This window comes from Rhinoderma darwinii, chromosome 5, assembly GCF_050947455.1.
Source record: "Rhinoderma darwinii isolate aRhiDar2 chromosome 5, aRhiDar2.hap1, whole genome shotgun sequence".
Taxonomy (NCBI): domain Eukaryota; kingdom Metazoa; phylum Chordata; class Amphibia; order Anura; family Rhinodermatidae; genus Rhinoderma; species Rhinoderma darwinii.
In genome coordinates this window covers 167,128,625-167,151,182 of record NC_134691.1, presented here as the reverse complement: position 1 = coordinate 167,151,182, position 22,558 = coordinate 167,128,625, and the positions used below count along the sequence as shown (strand labels likewise).

At 42.6% G+C, this 22,558-nt stretch overlaps 1 protein-coding gene across 2 annotated transcripts in view; it reads left to right on the top strand.

The window, feature by feature from the left end:
* LOC142651717 (cadherin-6-like) overlaps positions 1 to 22,558 on the top strand; it is a 283,558-nt gene that overhangs the window by 237,713 nt on the left and 23,287 nt on the right. For both annotated transcript variants that reach the window (XM_075826744.1, XM_075826745.1), the window contains 2 exons: positions 6,545 to 6,798; positions 15,656 to 15,792. In XM_075826744.1, coding sequence (XP_075682859.1) covers positions 6,545 to 6,798; positions 15,656 to 15,792 — 391 coding nt within the window. The remainder of the gene's footprint in view (positions 1 to 6,544; positions 6,799 to 15,655; positions 15,793 to 22,558) is intronic.

Sequence of the window (22,558 nt, the reverse complement as noted above, 5' to 3'; positions counted from 1 at the left end):
ATGTTTTGGCAGTTTTTTGCCTCAAATTTCACCTTTTGCAGTGCAATGGGTAAAATCCACTACAAAATCAACATGTAACACATTTAAATATCTGTTTGAAATTTTACTTGACGGAGTAAATATATTTAAATCCAATTTTATAAAATTATATTGATACATTTTTTCGTAGATTTGTTTCGTGGTATATCTTTAATCTTCTACCCTAAAGAATAACCCATTTACTATACGACATGTGTTTAATATATATGGAGAAATATTCCTAGAGTGTCACATTATGCAACGGTGTTAGATAAAATCTAGTTTGCACTCCCGCTGGCTGGTATATACAAGCAGAGAACAGGTGTTTTATACTAATACATTTTGAACAACCTCATTTGCATTAAACAAATACCGAACAACAGGCAGTCTAGTGTAAAAACACCATACATTTAATTACATATAACTGTTTCCAGGATATGATCGTCTTGGTCCTCCATGGAACCACTAATTCCAATGAGAATTCCACTAAGGAAGGAAGAGCTCTGGCGGGTTAGACACACGTGTAAATCATGTTAAGTACATTGCATGGAACACGTTAGAAATTAATGGCTTGGACTTCAGTGTGGCGCCGTGCTTTACAGAAGAGAGCAGATATATACGCTGTACGCTTTTACTCACATCATCTCCAGCAATTATTTTTATTTTAAGATCTCCTGCAAGTATATTACAGTGGGATCCGAGGAGGTATTTTATCATAGCTAATTCTCCACCATATTAAATTAAACACCCTATAACTGCATTGTGGCTCCATTACTTTCTATGAGAAATCACTGTCCCCTAAATTTAAGGCCTCCAGAGCAGCCAATTAAGCAGGTGCTGAGGATATAACTAACACTTAATTAAACAATTCATCTAATTCTTTTTATCATCTAGACAATTTGCTTATGGATTTGGCTACACAGCAATTTTGCTGTTCGCAGTTTTGTTTCTATGTGTAAAGCGAGGCACCTTGAAAGCAAGAAGGAATTAGAGAACGCTAAATTATTGTGGACCATCGTTTAGAAATATTTGTATCTGTATTTATTATGGTGATTAACAACAGGCACGGCTCAAGTGGTATTCACCATATAGGCAACCCGGGCACATGTCTTGTGCAGCCCAGTAAAGGCAATTTATAAGACTGATTCCATATCATATTTTCATGTATAAAACTTTTTATACACATTAAATGAATGTCGGCCGAACTTGCCGGTCTCAGCGGGATCGGCTGATGATCCAATATGTATGGGCTAGACCCACATTCCCTAGATGGCAGACATTTGGAGAGAGAAGGATTTGGCATGTTGGATTTCAACATGGTTAATCCCTTGTTCACCTAGGAGATAAGTAGTTGTCAGAAGTGTCTGGCAGCTACAGTATGTGTTCTTCTCTCCTCATTAAAATAAATAAGCATGCATGCGGTTTACGGGGGAGTGGGGAGAGGGCGTTCAGCCAACAGCAATCTAACCATTTTAACTCATTTGTGTTTTTATTTCATGCTACTTTTATAACATTGTTTCCTTTTTTTTTTTTTACTGAGTTTAGAGATTAAGGTAAACTACTTTTAAATTGTGAAGCATGAACCTGGTGTGAACAACCCCTTTAAGAACATGTACTGCTCTATTTTAATAAAAATACAGGACAAAAATTTGGGATATGAAGGTATTCTGTTTGTGCAGGTCTCTCTGTATCGACAATGCCTTCTTACCTGCAGTAGTCCTAAGATCGATTCTTAAAGAGTTTATCCCGGAAGTGACATTTTTTTTACCTAGGCTCGCCCCCGGCGATCCAGCACTGTCGCTGCGGAGGCTGTCCTGGTGGTTCTTTACATGCATGTAACCGCTACAGCCAATCAGAGGGCTCAGCGGGGCTCTCAGGTGATGAACCATATTTCTGGCATAATGCCAGAAATACAACAAAGGTCCATTGAGCCCTCTGATTTGCTGCAGCCGTCACATGCTACGTGCATGTAAACAGGCATCGGGACCGTCGCTGGATCACCGGAGGCAAGGATAGATAAATGTTGCTTTTTTGTTTTATTCATTTCACTAGCAGCCCCTAAGGCCTCATTCACACAACAGGGTTTCCTGGCCGGTTGCCGGCAGTTCATAAATCGGCCAGCACCTGGCTGCATTAGGAATAATAGACCACTAATGGGGCTATTCACACGACCGATTTTTTGACGGCCGGGAAAACCGGCCGTCAAAAAATAGGACATACTCTATTTTCAGCCGGGTACCCGGCCGCCCGGCTCCCATAGAAGTCTATGGGGCCGGGTAATACACGGCCATCACCGGAATGTGTCCCGAGTGATGGCCGGGTTTTCCGTGGCTTGCGCTCTATCTCCTCCTCCTCACAGCGCAGAGTGCATGTGAGGAGGAGTTGATGCCATTCGGACGAATGGCTGTGCGCTGTACACTGTGTGGCAGGGCCGGGGTGTACAGCAGGTGGAGGGAGCACTGGGCTGGCTCCCTTCCCCTGCTTGTTTTAAAAGCGCCCTGGCCCGGCGACACCTTCCATGGCGCCGCTAGCAGCTGCTTCGGCTGCTACTACTGTAGCGACGCCACTATAGCAGAGCAGGGAGGTATCTCCCTGCTCTGCTATGTGCTAGCCCCACTTTAGCTCCTTGAAGGAGCGGAATCCCCGTGTTTTCGGGGATTCCGCTCCTGGACAGAGCGCTTGATGTCTCTGTCCATATCTGGGCAGTGACATCAGGGGAAACTCCTGAAGTGGAATCCCCGAACACATGGGGATTCCCCTTCAGGAGTTGCCGCTGATGTCACTGTCCAGATCTGCCCGGCCCGGAACGGATGCAAAACTTTATGCAAACCGGCTGGGCAAAATGGCCGATTTTACCGGCCGACACTCGGGCTCGGGCGGGACCCGGTCTTGTGAATCCCGCCTAAGAAAAAATCTTTACTTCCCAGATAACTCCTTTAAAGGCTGATATGTAAGTCACCGTTCTAGAAAATCTTCCTTGGATATCTTTTGTTTTTAATTCACCTACCGCACTCTTACCACATACAAATACCATTGTTTTAAAAAAAAAAATAAACAATAGCACAAAGCACTATATTCCATGCCTTTTCTTAACGCAAAATCTGTAAATCTCATTCGCAGGTGTCATCTATAGTCTATGTTTTTGTTTTTATGTTTATTTTTTTGTTGGGTGGGGTGCAATGTTGTTGTAATATTATCTGATAACATAAATATTTTCCTGTAAGCCTAAGGCGGAATTCACACAACAGGGTTTCCCGGCCGGGTGCCGGCCGTTCATAAATCGGCCGTCACCCAGCTGCATTAGGAACAATAGACCCCTAATGTGGCTGTTCACACGACCGATTTTTTGACGGGCCGGGAAAACCGGCCGTCAAAAAATGGGACATGCCCTATTTTCGGCCGGGACATGCCCTATATTACCCGGAAGTCTATGGGGCCGGGTAATACACGGCCATCACCGGAATGTGTCCCGAGTGATGGCCGGGTCTACCGTCTCTCGCGCACTCTCTCCTCCTCCTCACAGCGCAGAGTGCATGTGAGGAGGAGGAGGGTCTTTTTTTGCTCCCTGTAGGAGTCGGAATCCCCAATCCCTGGCTGGGGATTGGGGATTCCGCTACAGGAGAAGTGCGTGACTACACTGTCCATATATGGACACAGCGATGTCACTCACTTCTGCAGCGGAATCCCCGACGCTATGGCCGGGGATTCCGCTACAGGAGAAGTGAGTGACTACACTGTCCATATATGGACACAGCGATGTCACTCACTTCTGAAGCGGAATCCCCGACTCTATGGTTGGGGATTCCGCTACAGGAGAAGTGAGTTACTACACTGTCCATATATGGACACAGCGATGTCACTCACTTCTACAGCGGAATCCCGGACGCTATGGCCGGGGATTCCGCTACAGGAGAAGTGAGTGACTACACTGTCCATATATGGACACAGTGACGTCACTCACTTCTGAAGCGGAATTCCCGACCTGTGGCAGGGAATTCCTCTCCAGGAGAAGTCAGTGACTACACTGTCCATTGAAGTCAGTGACTTCTCCTGGAATGTGGGGGGCGATGGGTGCAACCTACAGGGGGCTGTGTGGCATCACCTACAGGGGACTTGGTGGCAACCCCTACAGGGGACTTGGTGGCATCACCTACAGGGGGCTGGGTGGCATCACCTACAGGGAGCTGAGTGGCATCACCTACAGGGGGCTGGGTGGCATTACCTACAGGGGGCAGGGTGGCATTACCTACAAGGGGCAGGGTGGCATTACCTACAAGGGGCAGGGTGGCATTACCAACAGGGAGCTGGGTGGCATTACCTACAAGGGGCAGGGTGGCATTACCAACAGGGAGCTAGGTGGCATTACCTACAAGGGGCAGGGTGGCATTACCTACAAGGGGCAAGGTGGCATTACCTACAAGGGGCAGGGTGACATTACCTACAGGGGGCAGGGTGGCATTACCTATAGGGGGCAGGGTGGCATTACCTATAGGGGGCAGGGTGGCATTACCTATAGGGGGCAGGGTGGCATTACCTACAGGGGTCTGGGTGGCATTACCTACAGGGGTCTGGGAGGCATTACCTACAGGGGGCAGAGTGGCATTACCTACAGGGAGCTGAGTGGCATCACCTACAGGGGGCTGGGTGGCATTACCTACAGGGGGCAGGGTGGCATTACCTACAAGGGGCAGGGTGGCATTACCTACAAGGGGCAGGGTGGCATTACCAACAGGGAGCTGGGTGGCATTACCTACAAGGGGCAGGGTGGCATTACCAACAGGGAGCTAGGTGGCATTACCTACAAGGGGCAGGGTGGCATTACCTACAAGGGGCAAGGTGGCATTACCTACAAGGGGCAGGGTGGCATTACCTACAAGGGGCAGGGTGGCATTACCTACAGGGGGCAGGGTGGCATTAACTATAGGGGGCAGGGTGGCATTACCTATAGGGGGCAGGGTGGCATTACCTACAGGGGTCTGGGTGGCATTACCTACAGGGGTCTGGGAGGCATTACCTACAGGGGGCAGGGTGGCATTACCTACAGGGGTCTGGGTGGCATTACCTACAGGGGTCTGGGTGGCATTACCTACAGGGGGCTGTGTGGCATTATCTACAGAGAGCTGTGTGTGGCAACAAATTTAAATGAAATTCATCCGATTTTAAAATGGACATGGAAAAAAACGGATGCAAATCGGCCGGTAAAAACGGCAACACGACCCGAAACAGAATCGGAACGGATGCAAACCGGCCGGGAAAAATGGCCGATTTTCCCGGCCGACACTCGGACCTTGTCGTGTGAATGAGGCCTAATAGCTCTGTATTGTCTCAAAATCACTCTCATTACAATCCTATTAAAATGAAGTAGATTTTTATCAGCCTCAGGGGAAAGTGCAGCTGGAAGATGATGGAAAACAACCTATATTCCGCTGTTTATGTCCCCATTTTCTGACCATAATGTCTGCTTCCAGTGGAGCTTGGAGTAATTGGGGACATCCTACCTATTCTGTCCGCACATATGTAGGCCAAATCTGTGATTACTCTAAATACTCATCTTGGGGGGGAGACCAGCTTGCATGTTACATCTTAATTTAGGGTCACTTTATCGTAAGCACCAGTTTCTTTCAAATGATATCTTTGCATACTGGAAACAGAAGTAGGTCAATTATACCCCTGTAAGGAGTAGGGTTCTTCTTCGCCACCATCAAAATTCTAGTAAAAAACTCATTGATGTTTTTAATACAAATGACACCAGCAATGCACAGAATTTTAAAATTCAAATATTTAAAAAAAAGCGAGAGGTTAATTGGCTTCCAATAAAATTAACCCTAGCCTATACAGTGTGTGTGTGTGTGTGTGTGTGTGTGTGTGTGTGTGTGTGTGTGTGTGTGTGTGTGTGTGTGTGCGTGTTTGAAATAGGGACCTTAGATTGTGAGCCCTATTGTGGACAGGGACTAATGTGAATGATGGAAATCTCTGTACAAAGCTTCAGAATATGTTGGCACTATATATGCAACAGGAAATAAATCACTTATTTGTACACGTCTACTAGCTATGCCCTGTGTGTATCCCTAATCAATAGAGATGTTCTCAAGGAAAAGTTTGTGTTTTATTCTCAGACAGCCGGTATTGCTTTCAATAAACATCTCCTTTAAGTTGTCTATTGTTCATTCCTTTTAAATATTGAACCAGGCATAATGCAAATTCAATAGTAATGGAATTGCCAATAACACAATTTTACAATATTGGAAAAAAATCAGATTGTGTCCCAGATGCTTTTAATGCAGTGCCAGCAAAATATATCATGTATCATCGAATAATATAATATATCATAACAATGCAAATGACTAAATAGCATTCTGTAAATAGTATTCTGGATCAAGAGACATACATGATATACATACAGAACGCTAAGGATGTAGATGTATACCATAAAAATAATCTTTTAGAACGTTACCTATAGCAAAACTTGTATTTCCGCTTTTTTAGGGTTTTTTATTTAACTGTATTTTTTTTCACCATTTTACAGGGGATGGACTTTGAGAAAACGAGGATGTACAATATGAAGGTGGAAGCGACCAATACATACGATGACCCCAGATTTCACTACTTAGGACCCTTCATGGATGTGGCTACTATAAAAATTATAGTGGAGGATGTGGATGAGCCCCCAGTATTTAGCAAGCCGGCCTATGTACTTGAAGTGAAGGAAGATGCAAAAATTAACACTATTATAGGAGCAGTTACAGCCCAGGATCCGGATGCTGTTAGAAGCACTGTGAAGTAAGCATAAGAGAAATGCACATCTATTTCCCAATAATGATCAAAGCCGCAAAATGTTATATTATTAAAAGCCTTGTAGATGATGGGACTAGAATTATCAAAGGATGTTATGGTTTAACACTTTAGCTTTATGTCATTCATGCAAATGGAATTTTAAGATGTGCTATAATTTCACATTCTTTCTGTAGGCTCTGAACTATGTCTGTGTGACTGCAAGATCACATTTCTTTTTACATAGAGAGGAAGCAAAAGCGATGATAAATAAAGTACAATGTAACCTGGTAGTTGTGCATCCCACAGAACAATACATAAGGTAGCCAATGTCTATAGCCCTGTATAGGTGGCTCTATAGGTTGACTGCTTATAGGAACACATTTTGTGTATACCTTAAACAGTGACTGTATCAACCTATGGATATAAAAAAACAAGAAAACATTTACCATGCGATCACATTCCCAGAGATCACCCTTCTTAACCTGGTTGTCCAGGATTACAAAAATATGTCTGCTTTCTACCAAATACCTGTCCATGGGTTGTGTGTGGAATTGCAGCTCATCTCCATTGAATTGGACAGGTGTGATGCTTTTTTTTAGGAAAGCAGACATATTTTTCTAATCCTGGACTACCCCTATACAATGTACAAAAATTGCTCCTCTGCTGTCATGCTAGAGCATTGTTCTGTCTCCCGCTGATGTCAAGGCCTGGGTAATGCAATAGCTGGAGAGCCACAGGTTGCAGACTACTGCTCTAGAGCAACAGTACTCAAAGGGTTGTATTTGGAGTTCAAATAAATGGGTCTACAAACTCAAAGGGGTTTTCCAGGTCTTAAACATTAATGGCCATGATTGATCAATGTTTGATCGGCGGTGGTCTGACCCCAGGGCCCACTGACAGCAGAATGAAGAAGATGCACAATTTACTGATCGGTGCGTCACCTTTATACTTAACACAAACACAGTGACTTCTCTATATTGACGGTTGTGCTGGGTACATTCAAGTGTATAAGATGGAGTTGCAGTTCCAGACGCAGCCACACACACATGGGTCTATAACTGAATAAATAATGAAAGGAACGTGTAACTCGCTGGAGTGCACGGCCACATTATTCTGCTGATTGACGGGAGTCCCAGGGGTTGTTCTCTTACTGATCATACATGCATGGCCTATCCTACGGAAAATCCTTTTAAAGTGGATCTGTCAGATATTTATGCTGATTTTAGCGTGCTGTCACGCATTAGGTAATGTTACGTAGTTGTTGAGTATTTAAGTAATTATGGCACGCGGCAGGGCCGCAAGTATGAGTCCAAGTATATTTATAAATGCATGCTTCCCCTGCTCCGGCCACCACCTTTTAGACTGATTGACACCCTTGTCCCTATGCACAGTAATAGGGAGAAAAGTGTCAATCAGGTTCTAGAGGGCGAGGGGAGCGTGAATATATAAATATACTTGAATTAATGCTTGTGGTGCTGACCGGGCGCCTCAAGTAAAAGATCTAAATACTCCGGATCTATGACGATCTACCTATTAAGACATAGCACGCTAAAATCAGCATGTCTGTCACTTTGTTACCCTTAAAACAGGGCAGCATAAATATATGACACTTTAATATTTGCTTAAAAGTCTGTAACTTCCTCCTATACTCTATATTTTAATTCTCTACCATTTTCAAGATGTCTGTTAGTGAATGGGACTTCTGGGCCAAGATCTCTGTTTGCTTTCAGCGAACGGGAATATCTGTGGCTAGGAAAACCTCAGTGAGCTAAACAGGCTGAACAAAAGGCTCATATACTTTACCTACACTGATACATTGCAGCAACATTTCAGGACAGAGGAGAGATTTTTCTGATAATGTAAGGGGCGGCCTAGACTGGATTCAGTTATAACAAACAAGGATATTTCCATTTACTGACAGCTAACAGAGATCTAGTGAATTGAACCACAAAGAGTTTTAGAAAGTTGCATACATTTCATTCTACAATAATTACGCTTCTTTTTACATAAAACGGAGAAATGCCTGTGTTTTACTCGTAGAGTGACTACAATGTGTACCTATGCATTCACGGCCGGGTCATATGAATGTACAAAGCCACACTTATCCCATTTTGCAAAGAGCTTGAGCTGCCGACAGCAGTCATCTACTTGTTCTATGGAGAGAAATGTCACATTTGCATTCTTTCTGCACGGTGAATTGAAGGCATAAAAAGAGAGCCAGATCAGAACTCTATTCCGACAGGTTAACCTGCTGTTTCCATTCTTCATTGTAGATAGACATTTTAAGAGATGTGTGACCTATCTCAAGATTGATGTAACTCCTCTCATACATATTATTCCTGTGATTCCCTTTGTACGGTAGCCTAAGATTGTATTTGTTGGGTGTAGCACCTCTGTTTATTCCTTCTTGACCTTGACCGTGCTGCAGCTCCACAGTGTTTATCAGGAGGAGGCATTCAATTTAGAGGGCACAAACCTTTAGGAAATTATTACAGAATATGTTTTCAAATTGAAAATAAAATCTTCCCTCTTGCCTTCTGGTAATTAGAAATATTTCATTGCTCTGGCTTTTTTTTGGGTCAGTTTGGTTGAACATTATACGCCACTGTTATAGCGAGCTCCCTGAATTTTACGTGTTTATTACACAAGCTTTATTACATAGCAAGCATTCTGGAAATGGCAACACATTTCATTTGAAATGAAATTGTTTTCCTTCTCAGCTCATTACAGCCAGGGTTTTGAGACAGAGTCGCTGAACACCATGGGACTTGAAGCTTGCTTAATGCATAAAAGCTACCCCGTGATTTTTGGATGTCAGGTGTAGTCAAATAACTGTAGAAACCAATTTACATTTATTCTTTTTAATCAGTTTGCATCAGAAGTCGGCCTTGTATCAAAGTCAACATTTAACACATCAATCCATGATGCAGAAATCGGCTTCCAACATTGAATTTCATTTAGTAAAAAAACAAACAAAAAAAAAACAGCAAAATAACCAAACAGTTCAGAATAATACTTTATACTTGAAAGTTGCATCTGTACACAAAGTTATTACCCTCTACCTAGAACCGCATTCTGTTATATATAGCACCAGCATATGCTGCTTCGCTGTACAGATAATGGCCCACATTTACTAATGCTGGCCAGGATCACACATGTATATGTGATGCAGTTTTTGTGGCAGTTTGAGGCTGGATTCACACAAGCGTGTTCGGTCATGATTACAGTATGGGACAGTTTTCCCGCAGCTAGGCAGTGACTCCTAGCGTCGTACATAACTATGATGCTAGGAGCCCGGCTCCCTGCACTGTGTTCGGTCCGGGACTTGCGGCTGAAATACGTTCCGTCCTTTACGGACCAAACATGCTCGTGTGAATCCAGCCTTAGGCTTAATTTTTTGAGCCAAACACAGAAGTGGACACAAAAGAAAAACATACACCAGTCTTTTCTTTATATCATTCCTTTCTTTTGGATCCACTTCTGGCTTTGGCTAAAAAACGGAGCCAAAAACTGCATCAAAACATATGTGATCCTGGCTTAATAGTTAGACAGTGTAAACTTAGACCAGGCAATCACAAAATGCGCCAAATTTATCACAGTGGTGCACGCTGCATGATCATTCTGGAGCCTCTTCCATGACCTGTTAGACACTTTTCTCTTTCTTGTATTACCTTTGATTTGGTTAATTTTACACCAGACATGCCAGTGTTTTGGTGCACTTTGGCTCACCCCTTTTCTGGTAAGTCACACCCCCTTTTAGAGAAACTTTTAGAGTGTCCAATGAGGTGCCAACATTAAAAATCCCCCCAAATATGCTTGCGCCAAAATTTGGTGCATTTTGTAAAACATTCTAGACCCTGAGACAGTAGTAAATCTTCCCTGTTGTATACATGCTAGGGACAACTTCTATTAGTTGAGAGTAAATTCTTAGTTAACCCCTTAATGACCAGCCTATTTTAGACCTTAATGACCAGGCTATTTTTTACGTTTTTCAATCGTCGCATTCCAAGAGCTATAACTCTTTTATTTTTGCATCGACATAGCTGTATAAGGTCTTGTTTTTTGCGGGACAAGTTGTATTTTTTAATAGCACCATTTTAGGGGACATATTATTTATCGATTAACTTTTATTAACTTTTTTTGGGGGGGGAATAGAAAAAAAATCTGAAATTTCGCCACACTTTTTTGCGTCCTAAATCTACGCCGTTTACCGTGTGGTATAAATAACACAATACATTTATTCAGCGGGTTGTTACGATTGCAACGATACCAAATTTGTATAGTTTTTGTATGTTTTAATACTTTTACACAGTAAAAACGCTTTTTTTTCAAAATTATTTGTTTTTTGCGTCTCCATATTTGAAGAGCCGTAACGTTTTTATTTTTTTGCCGATGCAGTTGTAGGAGGGCTTTTTTTTTGCGGGACGACTTGTAGTTTTTATTGGTACCATTTTGGAGTAGATGCGACTTTTTGATCACTTTTTAATCAAATTTTTTTAAAGTCAGGATTCACAGAAAACAGCAATTTTTCTGTTGTTTTTTATTTAATTTTTTACGGCGTTCACCGTGCGGGTTAAGTAATGTAATATATTTATAGTCAGGGTCGTTACGGACGCGGCGATACCAAATATGTGTAACTTTTTACTTTATTTTGGTTTTTTAATAGTAAAGCAGTTTGTAAGGGGAAAAAGTGGGTTTTTTTCACATTTTTTTTAAATTAACTTTATTAAACTTTTTTTTTTACTTTTTCACTAGTCCCACTAGGGGACTTTAATATGCGATTCTGCGATCGCTATTATAATACACTGCAATACTTCTGTATTGCAGTGTATTATGCCTGTCCGTTTAAAACGGACAGGCATCTGCTAGGTCATGCCTCCGGCATAGCCTAGCAGGTATTCATTACAGGCAGACCTGGGGGCCTTTATTAGGCCACCGGCTGCCATTGGAGACACAGACACTCGGCGATCGTATCGCCGGGTGTCGGTGGGAGAGAGAGGGAGCTCCCTCCCTCAATCCAAAACCACTCAGATGCGGTGCTCGCTATTGCGCACCGCATCTGAGGGGTTAAACGGGTGAGATCGATACTAATATCGATCTCACGCAGCAGAGCAGGGATGTCCCCAGCCCTCAGCTGCCTCTAGCAGCTGAGAGCAGGGAGATTTGACAGCTCCCTGCTCTGTTTACTTATTCCGATGCCGCGACGTAAAAAGTCTATGGCATCGGAATAAGGCCCGTTAGTGACGGACGTAAAAACACGATGGGCCGGTCACTAACGGGTTAAAGGCTATGTAAACCTGGGAATTTTTTTAAAAATAAACAGGTCAGTCAGTGTGTTTGGTGTAACTTTATAATTAGTCTTTATTAAAAATTTGTTTAACTTTTTTAGATATAGCTGCTCTGTATTCTGCATACAGAGCAGCTGTATGTAGCACTAAATCCTGTTCCCGTCAGGTCCAAGGGACTGACAGGTTCAGTGACAGCGGGGTCAGACACGCAGGATCCATCTGTAATCTATAACATCTAAGTTATGAACCCATGGGAGTGATGGATTCAGGTAATAGCGAACGATACAGCTGCCCTGTATACAGGATACAGAGCAGCTGTATCTCAAAAAGTAAAACAATTTTTTAATAAAGACTAATTATAAAGTCACTGACCTGATTAAAAATATATATACCCCTCAAAGGTGTGCATAGCCTTTAAGCTGTTTTGCGCTAGTTCTAGTAGAGGCTACCCATTTGGAATTTCTGTATGGGCTTATTGGTGTTATACTGTAACTTCTGTGTTACCTGCAGGAATACGCTACACTGTATATTCAGATTAAGGAAAATTTGATTATTGAAAACAATTATAGACTTCATCATAGACTATATTGTAAAAAGTGTGGACACCTGACATCACACCTATATGAGTTTGTTGGATATCCAATTCCAAAACCATGGCTGTTAATATGGAGTTGGTCCCTCTTTTGCCGTCATAACCGCCTCCACTTTTCTGGGAAGGCTTTCTAGAAGGCACTGATGTTGGACAAGGACGAGGAAATCAGCGTTCCAATTCATCCCAAAAGTTGGGGTTGAAGTCAGGGCTCTGTGCAAGCGACTCGAGTTTCTCCATACTAAACTCGTCCAAACCTGTCTTTATGGACCTTTACGGTGCACAGTAATGCTGGAACAGAAAAAGGCCTTCCCCAAACTGCTACCACAAAGATAGACGCACAAATTTCTAAAATGTTTTGGTATGCTGAGGCATTAGGATTTCCCTTCACTGGAAATAGGGGACCTAGCCCAATCCCTGAAAAAGAACCCTAGACCATTATCCCTCCTCCAACAAATTTTACAGTAGGCACTATGCATTCTGGTAGCATTATCCTGGCATCTGCCAAACCCAGATTTGTCCATGAGATTGTTTACACTGTATTCAAGGTCCCCTAATAAAAGATTTATTAACACAAAGTATTAAGGAAACCATTAATAATTAACACCAAACCATTTCCCTTTAGCCCAGTGGCTTAGTGGTTAGCCCTGTTTCCTTGCAGCGCTGGAGTTGTGGGTTTGATTCTGACCGAGGACAACGTCTGCATGAAAATTTTATATTTTCTCTGTGTCTGTGTGGGTTTGCTCCATGTACTCTGGTTTCTTCCCACGCTCCAAAAATACACAGATAGGGCATTTATATTGTGAGCCCCACTGGGGATCGTGAGTGAGGGCTATTTTCATCCCGATTTTCCATGTGTAAATTTTGCAGCGTTTTCACAAGAGAAATAAACATGCTGTCGAGTTTTTACAGCAGACTGTGGATGAGATTTGTTTCGATCTCATGCACCTTGCTGCTGCTGTAATACATTGTGAAATTTAAGCACAGAAAATTAAGATTAAAATTTCGCAACGCTTACGCGCTTTGCGGACGTACCCTGAGTGTGACAAGCAGCCGTTCTAGAAAAGCCCTAAAACCTAAGATATAATTAGACCCTAAAAGACAAAACATATTCAGAGATTCAAAGCTTCTTATATGTGAACGCACTTATGTCATGACAGACATTAATATTTTTGACATTGCAGCGCTGTTGCTCTAGCCACTTTAATACTTTGTTCCCTATTAATAATACATTCTAGAGTTAATGCTTTTCAGAGGTTTATCACCCAGGAACTCTATACTTGCTTATTGATCGGACACCTGACAAAGGCAACAGATCCTTAAACTATAAGCATAGAAATTCAGTGCTGATTAAAATACTGTATGGTACATTGTGATGGCATAAGTACATAGTAAGTGGCAGTACAGAGATGATAATGGAATATTTTTGGCTGGTTTCAGTCTGATGAAGTCAAGCTCCTCCAACTTGATGGAAAGTCTCCTTGCAATTGTGTGATCCTTTATTTCCCATACAAAAGGGAGGGATCAGACCCTTGGGCTCTCAGCGCAACAGACGTCTGAGAATAGGACATTTCTCAACAGCCATATGTGTCAGTAAAATTGGCTTTTCAGACAGTTGTCAAACTGACCATAAATTTTGGAGGGTTATTGGTTATCGATAGGGAGCCTGCTACCTGTTCTAAAGACAGGATTATTCCCTCTTCTCATTCTTTCATGGTCAATGACAAAAGTTCTCTTTCATATTCAAGTGTCTTGACGGCTTGATCGATTTGCACCAGATAAGGAAAAGCCATTATTCATTATTTGTCTTGACTTATATGGATATTTTTGGACTCAAATGGGTTGTCTCACCAAGATAGCCCTTTCGATAACATCATCTGTCCTGGTGCTCAGCTGACCCCTGTGCGTCCTGCCCCTAGAGCCTTCAGAGACCAGCTGTTATTGCCAGGGGGTGTTTTGTCCGGCCATACATTGGCATAGTATTGCAGGTCACCCATTGTAATCAAAGGACCACCAAGTAATAGATCGCTGGCCTAGCTCTGTTAAAGAAGGAGATTCTCTTACCTAATGGTTACCTCCCTGGCTTATAGAGGAGGGTCTAGTGCACAAGGAGGGCCCTCTATGACGTACATATAATCTAGTGTATCAATCACAATAATATAGCCGACAGTTCTTGGGCCATATTTGTCAACATTATTACTTCCAGGTTATACTAAAAGTCACGATGCAGTGCCGGATACAATGCATAACCGATACCATACTTAGAGTGGGGTGCACCGAGGTGTCTGCCTTTTTGAGGAGTCGAACAGGACTCCAACACAGATGTGAACATAGCTCAACTAGTTACCTCAAATACTGACAGCCCTGGCAACATAAAAGAAACAGGGGGCATGTTACAAAGGCGCAGTGTGCTGATTTATTTATGGCCCCCTATATACAAGTTAAAGTCATAGTCTTTCCTCCAGTTCAAGCTGCAACAAATTTCTTAGAGTTTCTTTTATGTGTCCTATGATATTTTGATAAATATGTCGCATCACCATTAAAGCGAATGTGTCATAAAAACAATATGAGACCAATTTGACTTTTTTAGAATTACATCTGAGTCAAGAGCTAACAACACAAGTGAACATGTTAAAAAGAACCTGCTGTCGACATACTGGAACGTTTCAGGACAGTGCGCGCTGCATGTAGAAATCCCAGTGATTTAAGCTTCAGTCAGAAAGGGATTATTCAAGTGCTTGTTGTTAGGAAACGGAGATTTTATTTAAAATGTTTTGACATTTATAGTGTTAGATATTTCCTGATAGTGAAACGTTGCTCTTAACAATGTAGTGACATTGCAGGCTTTTTAAGTAATTGTGTGCTTTTTTTATGCTGCAATATTGAAATGTAATTTCTAATTCAATATGTTGTAGTAATGCTGGTAACACTCGGAGCCGTCAGTCTGAATAAAGGACAACATTTAATGGTTGGGATGTGTTTACAGGTATTCTGTGGATCGCCATACAGACATGGATAGGATATTCAACATTGATTCTGGAAATGGATCGATTTTTACTTCCAAACCTCTGGACCGGGAGTCACTGTTGTGGCACAATATTACTGTAATAGCTACAGAAATCAGTAAGTCAATTCTGAATACCAGCACTGTCTCTGTACTGAGAATGCAAGGTCTTTATAAGCATTTTGGAAAGTAGGATAAGGCGTCTTGAATGCTAATTCTAGATTTCTCATCTGAGATCGGCACTTTGAGAAAATCTAAGTAATAATAACAGGGACTATTTGCCTTGTGTGTTTGTTTTTTTTTCACCATAAAGAACCATAGATAAATGCTCAGTTAATGGAATGTAATTGTGCTAACAGATGATGTTTGGCTATAATAATTGAATCTATTCAAAAACAATAACCATTTACTAATTGCTTAGTACTATATTCCCAGTCAGAGCTGACACAAATGCATTGCCGTCTTTACTGGAAGTCACCCAGAGCAAGATTAAAGTTAATAAAATTAGTAACCACTATGAAGTCAATCTGAAAGGCAGACACAATTACACATGAGGATCTGGTATTGGCAGATGCACACACTTTCAGATTGCATCTTGTAGACTGTATAGGACATGCTGTCATTGAAGTGCGTAATACAGAATATTAGCAAGTGATTAAATATAACTTAAAATATGAGGATATATATATATATTCTGCATACATCAATAATTTAGAGTTATTGGACCGTCATAGAAAATTATATAAAAGTCACTTGTTCACAAGGAAAGCCTAAAAACATTAAACATCCCATCTTTAATTGGACTTGGATATATACAGTACCTTGCAAACGTATTCACCCCTCTTGGTGTTCTTCCTGTTTTGTTGCATTACAACCTTGTTTTTAAATTGATTTTGGCAGGTTTGTATCATTTGATTTACACATGTCTACCACTTTGAAGGTGCAATTTTTTTTTCCTGTGACACAACCAACAATTAAGATAAAAAATAGAGAACTTTAATGTGGATGAGTGTTCACCCTCTGAAAGTCAATACTTTGTGGAGCCGCCTTTGCTGCAATTACAGATGGAAGTCTTTTGGGGAAAGTCTCTACTCAAAACTGCTCAGACTCCTTCAAGTTACATGGGTTGCATTGTACAGCAGTCTTCAAGTCATGCCTCAGATTCTCAATTGGTGTAAAGGATCTGCCAGGCACAACTTCTGTGTCAACGCCCATAGGTAATCAGTCTGCACCTGCTTCTATGTCTGTGAGACTGACACCATCTTCCACCACTCAGGATGGCAGGCTTAGGAGTGGGAGAGCCTATCACAGCCTGGCCAGACGGAGCTAGCTCCCGCCCTCTTTCCTGTTCCTCCTTGCATGTGATTCTTCTCGTTTGGTTTCCTGGCCCTGCTGCAGCTTCTGAACTATTTGACCCTGCTTCATAGTGACCCTGGCTTACTGACTACTCTCCTGCTCTGCGTTTGGTACCTCGTGCACTCCTGGTTTGACTCGGCTTGTTCACTACTCTCCTGCTCTGCGTTTTGTACCTAGTACACTCCTGGTTGGACTCGACTCGTTCACCACTCTTGTTGCTCACGGTGTTGCCGTGGGCAACTGCCCCATTTCCCTTAGCTTCTGTGTACCCTTGTCTGTTTGTCTGTCGTGCACTTACTGAGCGTAGGGACCGTCGCCCAGTTGTACCCCGTCGCCTAGGGCGGGTCGTTGCAAGTAGGCAGGGACTGAGTGGCGGGTAGATTAGGGCTCACTTGTCTGTTTCCCTACCCCCATCATAACAATTGGACTGAGTTCTGGGCTTTGACTCGGTCATTCCAAGACATTAAATGTTTCCCCTTAAACCACTCCAGTGTAGCTTTAGCAGAATGTTTAGTGTCATTGTCCTGCTGGAAGATGAACCTCCGTCCCAGTCTCAAATCTCTGACAGACTGAAACAAGTTTTCCACAAGAATTGCCCTGTATTTACTGCCATTCATCTTTCCTGTAATTCTGACCAGTTATTGAGTCCCTGACGATGAAAATCTTCCCACAGCATGACGTTACCACCACCGTGCTTCACTGTGGGAATTGTGTTCTTGGGGTGATGGGAAGTGTTGGGTTTGCGCTAAACATAGAAATTCACATGATGGCAAAAAAGTTTAATTTTATTTTCATCTTCCATGTGTTTGGGGGTCTGCCACATGCTGTTTGGTGAACTCAAAATGTGTTTCCTTATGGTTTGTTTTTTTAAGCAATGGCTTTTTTTTTTGGTCACTCTTCCATAAAGCCCCACTCTGTGGAATGTACAGCTTATAGTGATCCTACAAACAGATACTTCCATCTCCACTGTGGATCTTTGGAGCTCCTTCAGTGTTATCATTGGTGTCTTTGTTGACTCTCTGATTAATGCCCTCCTTGCCCGGTCTGTGAGTTTTAGCGGGTGGCTTTTTCTGGTCAGGTTTATAGCTTGCCATATTCTTTACATTTTGTAACCCTGATCTATAGTTCTCCACAACTTTGTCTCTGACCTGTTTGGAGAACTCCTTGGTCTTCGTGTTTCTTGCTTAGTGATGTCGTAGACTTCAGAACAGGTGTATTTATACTGACATCATGGGACTGATCATGTGACAGATCATGTGACACTTTGATTGCTCACAGAGGGATCTTATTCAATTATTTCTAAAGTGAATTGGTTTGACCAGATCTTATTTAGGGTTTTCGTAGCAAAGGAGGTGAATACATATGCACTCACAACATTCCCGTTTTTGTTACTGTTTTTTGTAAAAAAAACAAGGTTTGTTTTTTGTCAATTACTTGTAACAATTCGGACTATTTTGTCAGCTCCATTACATAAAAACAAATTTAAACCCCATTTTTACTCCAGGTTGTAATGCAACAAAACAGGAAAAACACCAACAGGGGTGAATATTTTTGCAAGGCACTATATGTAGCAGAGTTTGTAATTTAACTTAACAAACTTTATTGTAATATCATGATATAGCATTTGTCGTTTTACCCAGGATTGCAGGAAAAACAACTAATTTGTCTTGGCTCCGAGTGTTAGCATTGTTTGTAAAAGAAGCATAAATTCAGCTCTGCTTCATCTGTATATGCATATAGAAATGTTAATCATACTAAACTGAACATGAGGAATATGCTGGCATAACACATTGAAAATGCAAAGAGCATGTAGAATCATTAAAATGTTTTTCATATAGGGAAAAATACTTGACATCTCATTACAAGAGCAAAGTACAGTAATCTCAGTGGCTGAATTTCCTTCTTAAAAAAGCTGATCCGTTTAGAGAGCTACGTGGTTTTGTGTAGAAATGAAACCGTCTTGTGTAATTGCTTTACATTGCAATGGTTATTTTATAACTTGTGTGTAAAATGTGTGCTGTAAGAAGTGTTCAACGTCAAGATGCTTTTTAATCTCGCAGTTACTAGAAAACTGTTGCAAGTTACCGACTGTGATCCATGAAAGATGCAAGTGCACAGTTCAGTAATGCAATTTACTGTAACCCCCGAATCATGAGGGCATTTCAGAGTAGTTTCCACCAGTGGGCAAAGGGAAGGACCATCCTAGATACATGAGTAAAAACATAACAAATGGCACACAAAACATCACACTAAAGTGAGGCAGGGATTCTTCAGTGTAAAGGTGGCAAAAATTTTTGGGGTAAATCTAGTCAATTCTGACCTGAACTGTAAGTGCATGACCAGATGTGGCGTATTTCTTCCGCCACTGTCCGCATCAATGCCGCACATAATCTGCGTTGCAGATTCTGTTGCGGCTCTGCCTAAAATGGGCATTAAATTGATGCGGACTAGCCGTTGCGTATTGAGGTGAAAGTACTTCCCTTCTCTCTATCAGTGCAGGATAGAGAGAAGGGACAGCCCTTTCCCTAGTAAAAGTAAAAGAAATTCATACTTACCCGGCCGTTGTCTTGGTGACATGTCCCTCTTTCAACATCCAGCCCGACCTCCCGCGGGATGCCACGCAGTCCATGTAATTGGCTGCAGCTGTCACTTGGACTGAAACGTCATCCCGAGAGGCCGGACTGGAGGAAGAAGCAGGGAGTTCTCGGTAAGTTGGAACTTCTATTTTTTTTACAGGTTGATGTATATTGTGATCGGTAGTCACTGTCCAGGGTGCTGAAACAGTTATTGCCGATCGTTTAACTCTTTCAGCACCCTGGACAGTGACTATCTCCTGACGTCGCCTAGCAACGCTCCCGTAATTACGAGTGCACACACGTAGTCACCCGTAATTACGGGAGCCCCATTGACTTCTATGGGCCTGCCCGTGCCGTAGTAACGGCCCATGATTATGGGCGTTTTTACGTTAGTGTGCATGGGGCCTCAGTTTGGCTGTAGACCTAGAAATAAATAGGTCCAGCCAGAATGAAGAAATATCATGGTCGTAAAACAAATACGCTACGCAACACACATAACATCTGCGGACTTCATTGCGGAATTTTGACTCTCCGTTGAAATCAATGGAGAAATTCCGCAATGAGTCCGCAACAAGTCCGCTACACGTCCGCAACAACCAGTGTATGCTGCGGACACCAAATTCCACACCGCAGCCTATCGTCCGCAGCGGAGTTTTCCGCAACGTGTAAACGAACCTCACTAAAAAGCTGTGGAAAGCAATGTAGAAACGTGTACGCTGCGGATATCCGCAGCAGACTGTCCGCACCGGAATTCCAGAGCAATTCCGCCACGTCTGGTCATGCCCCAAGGGTATGTGCACACGACCTATTTTCAGACGTAATCGAGGCGTTTTACACCCTGAATTACGCTTGAAATTACGGCTCCAATACATCTGCAAACATCTGCCCATTGCTTGCAATGGGTCTTATGGTGTTCTGTGCAGACGGGCTGTCATTTTACCCGTCGCGGTCAAAAGACGGCACGTAAAATTACGCCCGCGTCAAAGAAGTGCAGGACACTTCTTGGGACGTAATTGGATTTTTCATTGACTCCATTGAAAAACAGCTCCAATTACTTCCATAATGGACGCCGCGAAAAACGCGAGTACTTGCAAAAACGTCTGAAATTCAGGAGCTATTTTCCCTTGAAAACAGCTCCGTAATTTCAGTCGTATTTTGCGTTGCCGTGTGAACATACCCTAAGAGTATGTTCCAATGTTGTGACAGCCGCATGCAAAAGACACCATGTCCACATGCTGTGCGATTTATTTTTTTCGTAACACTGTTATTACCAGCAGAATTGTGTGGCCATTGGCTGCCACATGTGGGCTTGATTTGGTCTGCATGCGGCTACCGCAATAATTTTCATAGCAGAGAAATCCACTGCGGAAATTTACACTATTAATTTTAATGGGTGGAAACAAAACCCACAACACTTACACGGTTTAACCCCTTGCCGCACCGTGACGTGCCAGTACGTCATGGTGCGGGGGGTGATGTAATACGCTGCAGGTGTCAGCTGTGCATTATAGCTGACACCCTGCACAAACGGCCAGGAACAGAGATTGCGCTGTTCCTGGCCATTTAACCAGTAGGGGGGCAGTAAGAGGGGGCAGACTATGACAGACCATCGGACCCCCTAACCTGCAACGCAATTGCAGGGGGCCGATGGTTGTCATGGCCCTCGGTTCTGCCTTCTTTCTGCCTCTGTTAAGCCCTGCCTCTGGGCTTAATTGGTATTGATGCGTCTGTAAAAGTCTGAACTGTTATAATATAACATTATTTAACCCGCACGGAATCACAGTTTTTTGGTCAACCTATCGCTAAATTTTTTTTAATAAAAAGCGATCAAAAAGTCGTATGTACCAAAAAATTCTACTATTAAAAACTACAGCTCATCCTGCAAAAAATTAGTCCTCAAAATTAAAAAGTTATGACTTTCAGAAATATGGCGACACAATAAAATGTTTTTTTTGTTTGGTATCGCCGTATTCGTATTAACCAGCAGAATAAAGTTAATTTGAAGTTTTTACCTCACGATGAAAGACATAAAAGTGAAACCCCCCAAAAAATGGGGGAATCATTGTTTTTCCCAATTCCACCCAACACGTTTCCCTGTACATTATATGATACTTTGAGCTACATTCATACGACAAAAATGGCTATTAAAAACTGATCAACTGTCAGTTTTTCACGGCCATTTTGCATGAGTGTTCTTTCAAATTTTCATCCATTTCCAGTCCGTCTGTGCGTTTTTAATGGCCGTTTGTCATCTGTTTGCCATCTGTTTTTCATGGCGAGTAAAAAAAAAGGATGGATTTAATTTATCAGTGGTTTTTTTGTTCCAACCCCCTGAAAACACCACAGTGCCCATGTAGATAGTGCTGCAATTTCCCTGTAGATAGTGCCACAGTGCCCACTGTAGATGATGCCCACATAGGGCCTGGGCTCACATAGTACTTGTGCCCACATAGTGCCATTTTGCCCACTGTAGATAGTGCCACAGTTCCCACATATAAAGTGCCAGTGCCCACATAGTGCCACAGTGCCCACTATAGATAGTGCCACAGTGCCCACATAGTACCACAGTGCCCACATATATAGTGACATAGTGCCCACATACAAAGTGCCAGAGGTCACATAGTGGCCACAGTGACCATGTAGATAGTGCCAGTGTCCCCGTATATAGTGCCACACCTCCCATATAGTGCCACAGTGCCCATGTATATAGCGCAACCCCCCCTATAGATTGCACCCCCCTGTAGATTGCACCCCCCTGTAGATAGCATCCCCACTTGAAGATAGAACCCCCCTGTAGATAGCACCACTCTAACTCTCTGTAGGAACGGAATCCCTCTGGCCCGGGGATTCTGCTCATAGACGGAGACCTGACGTCTCTGTCCATATATGGACAGTGACGTTAGGGGCTTCCTCTAAGAGCAGAATCCCCTGCCAGAGCTTCGTCAGCGCTCTA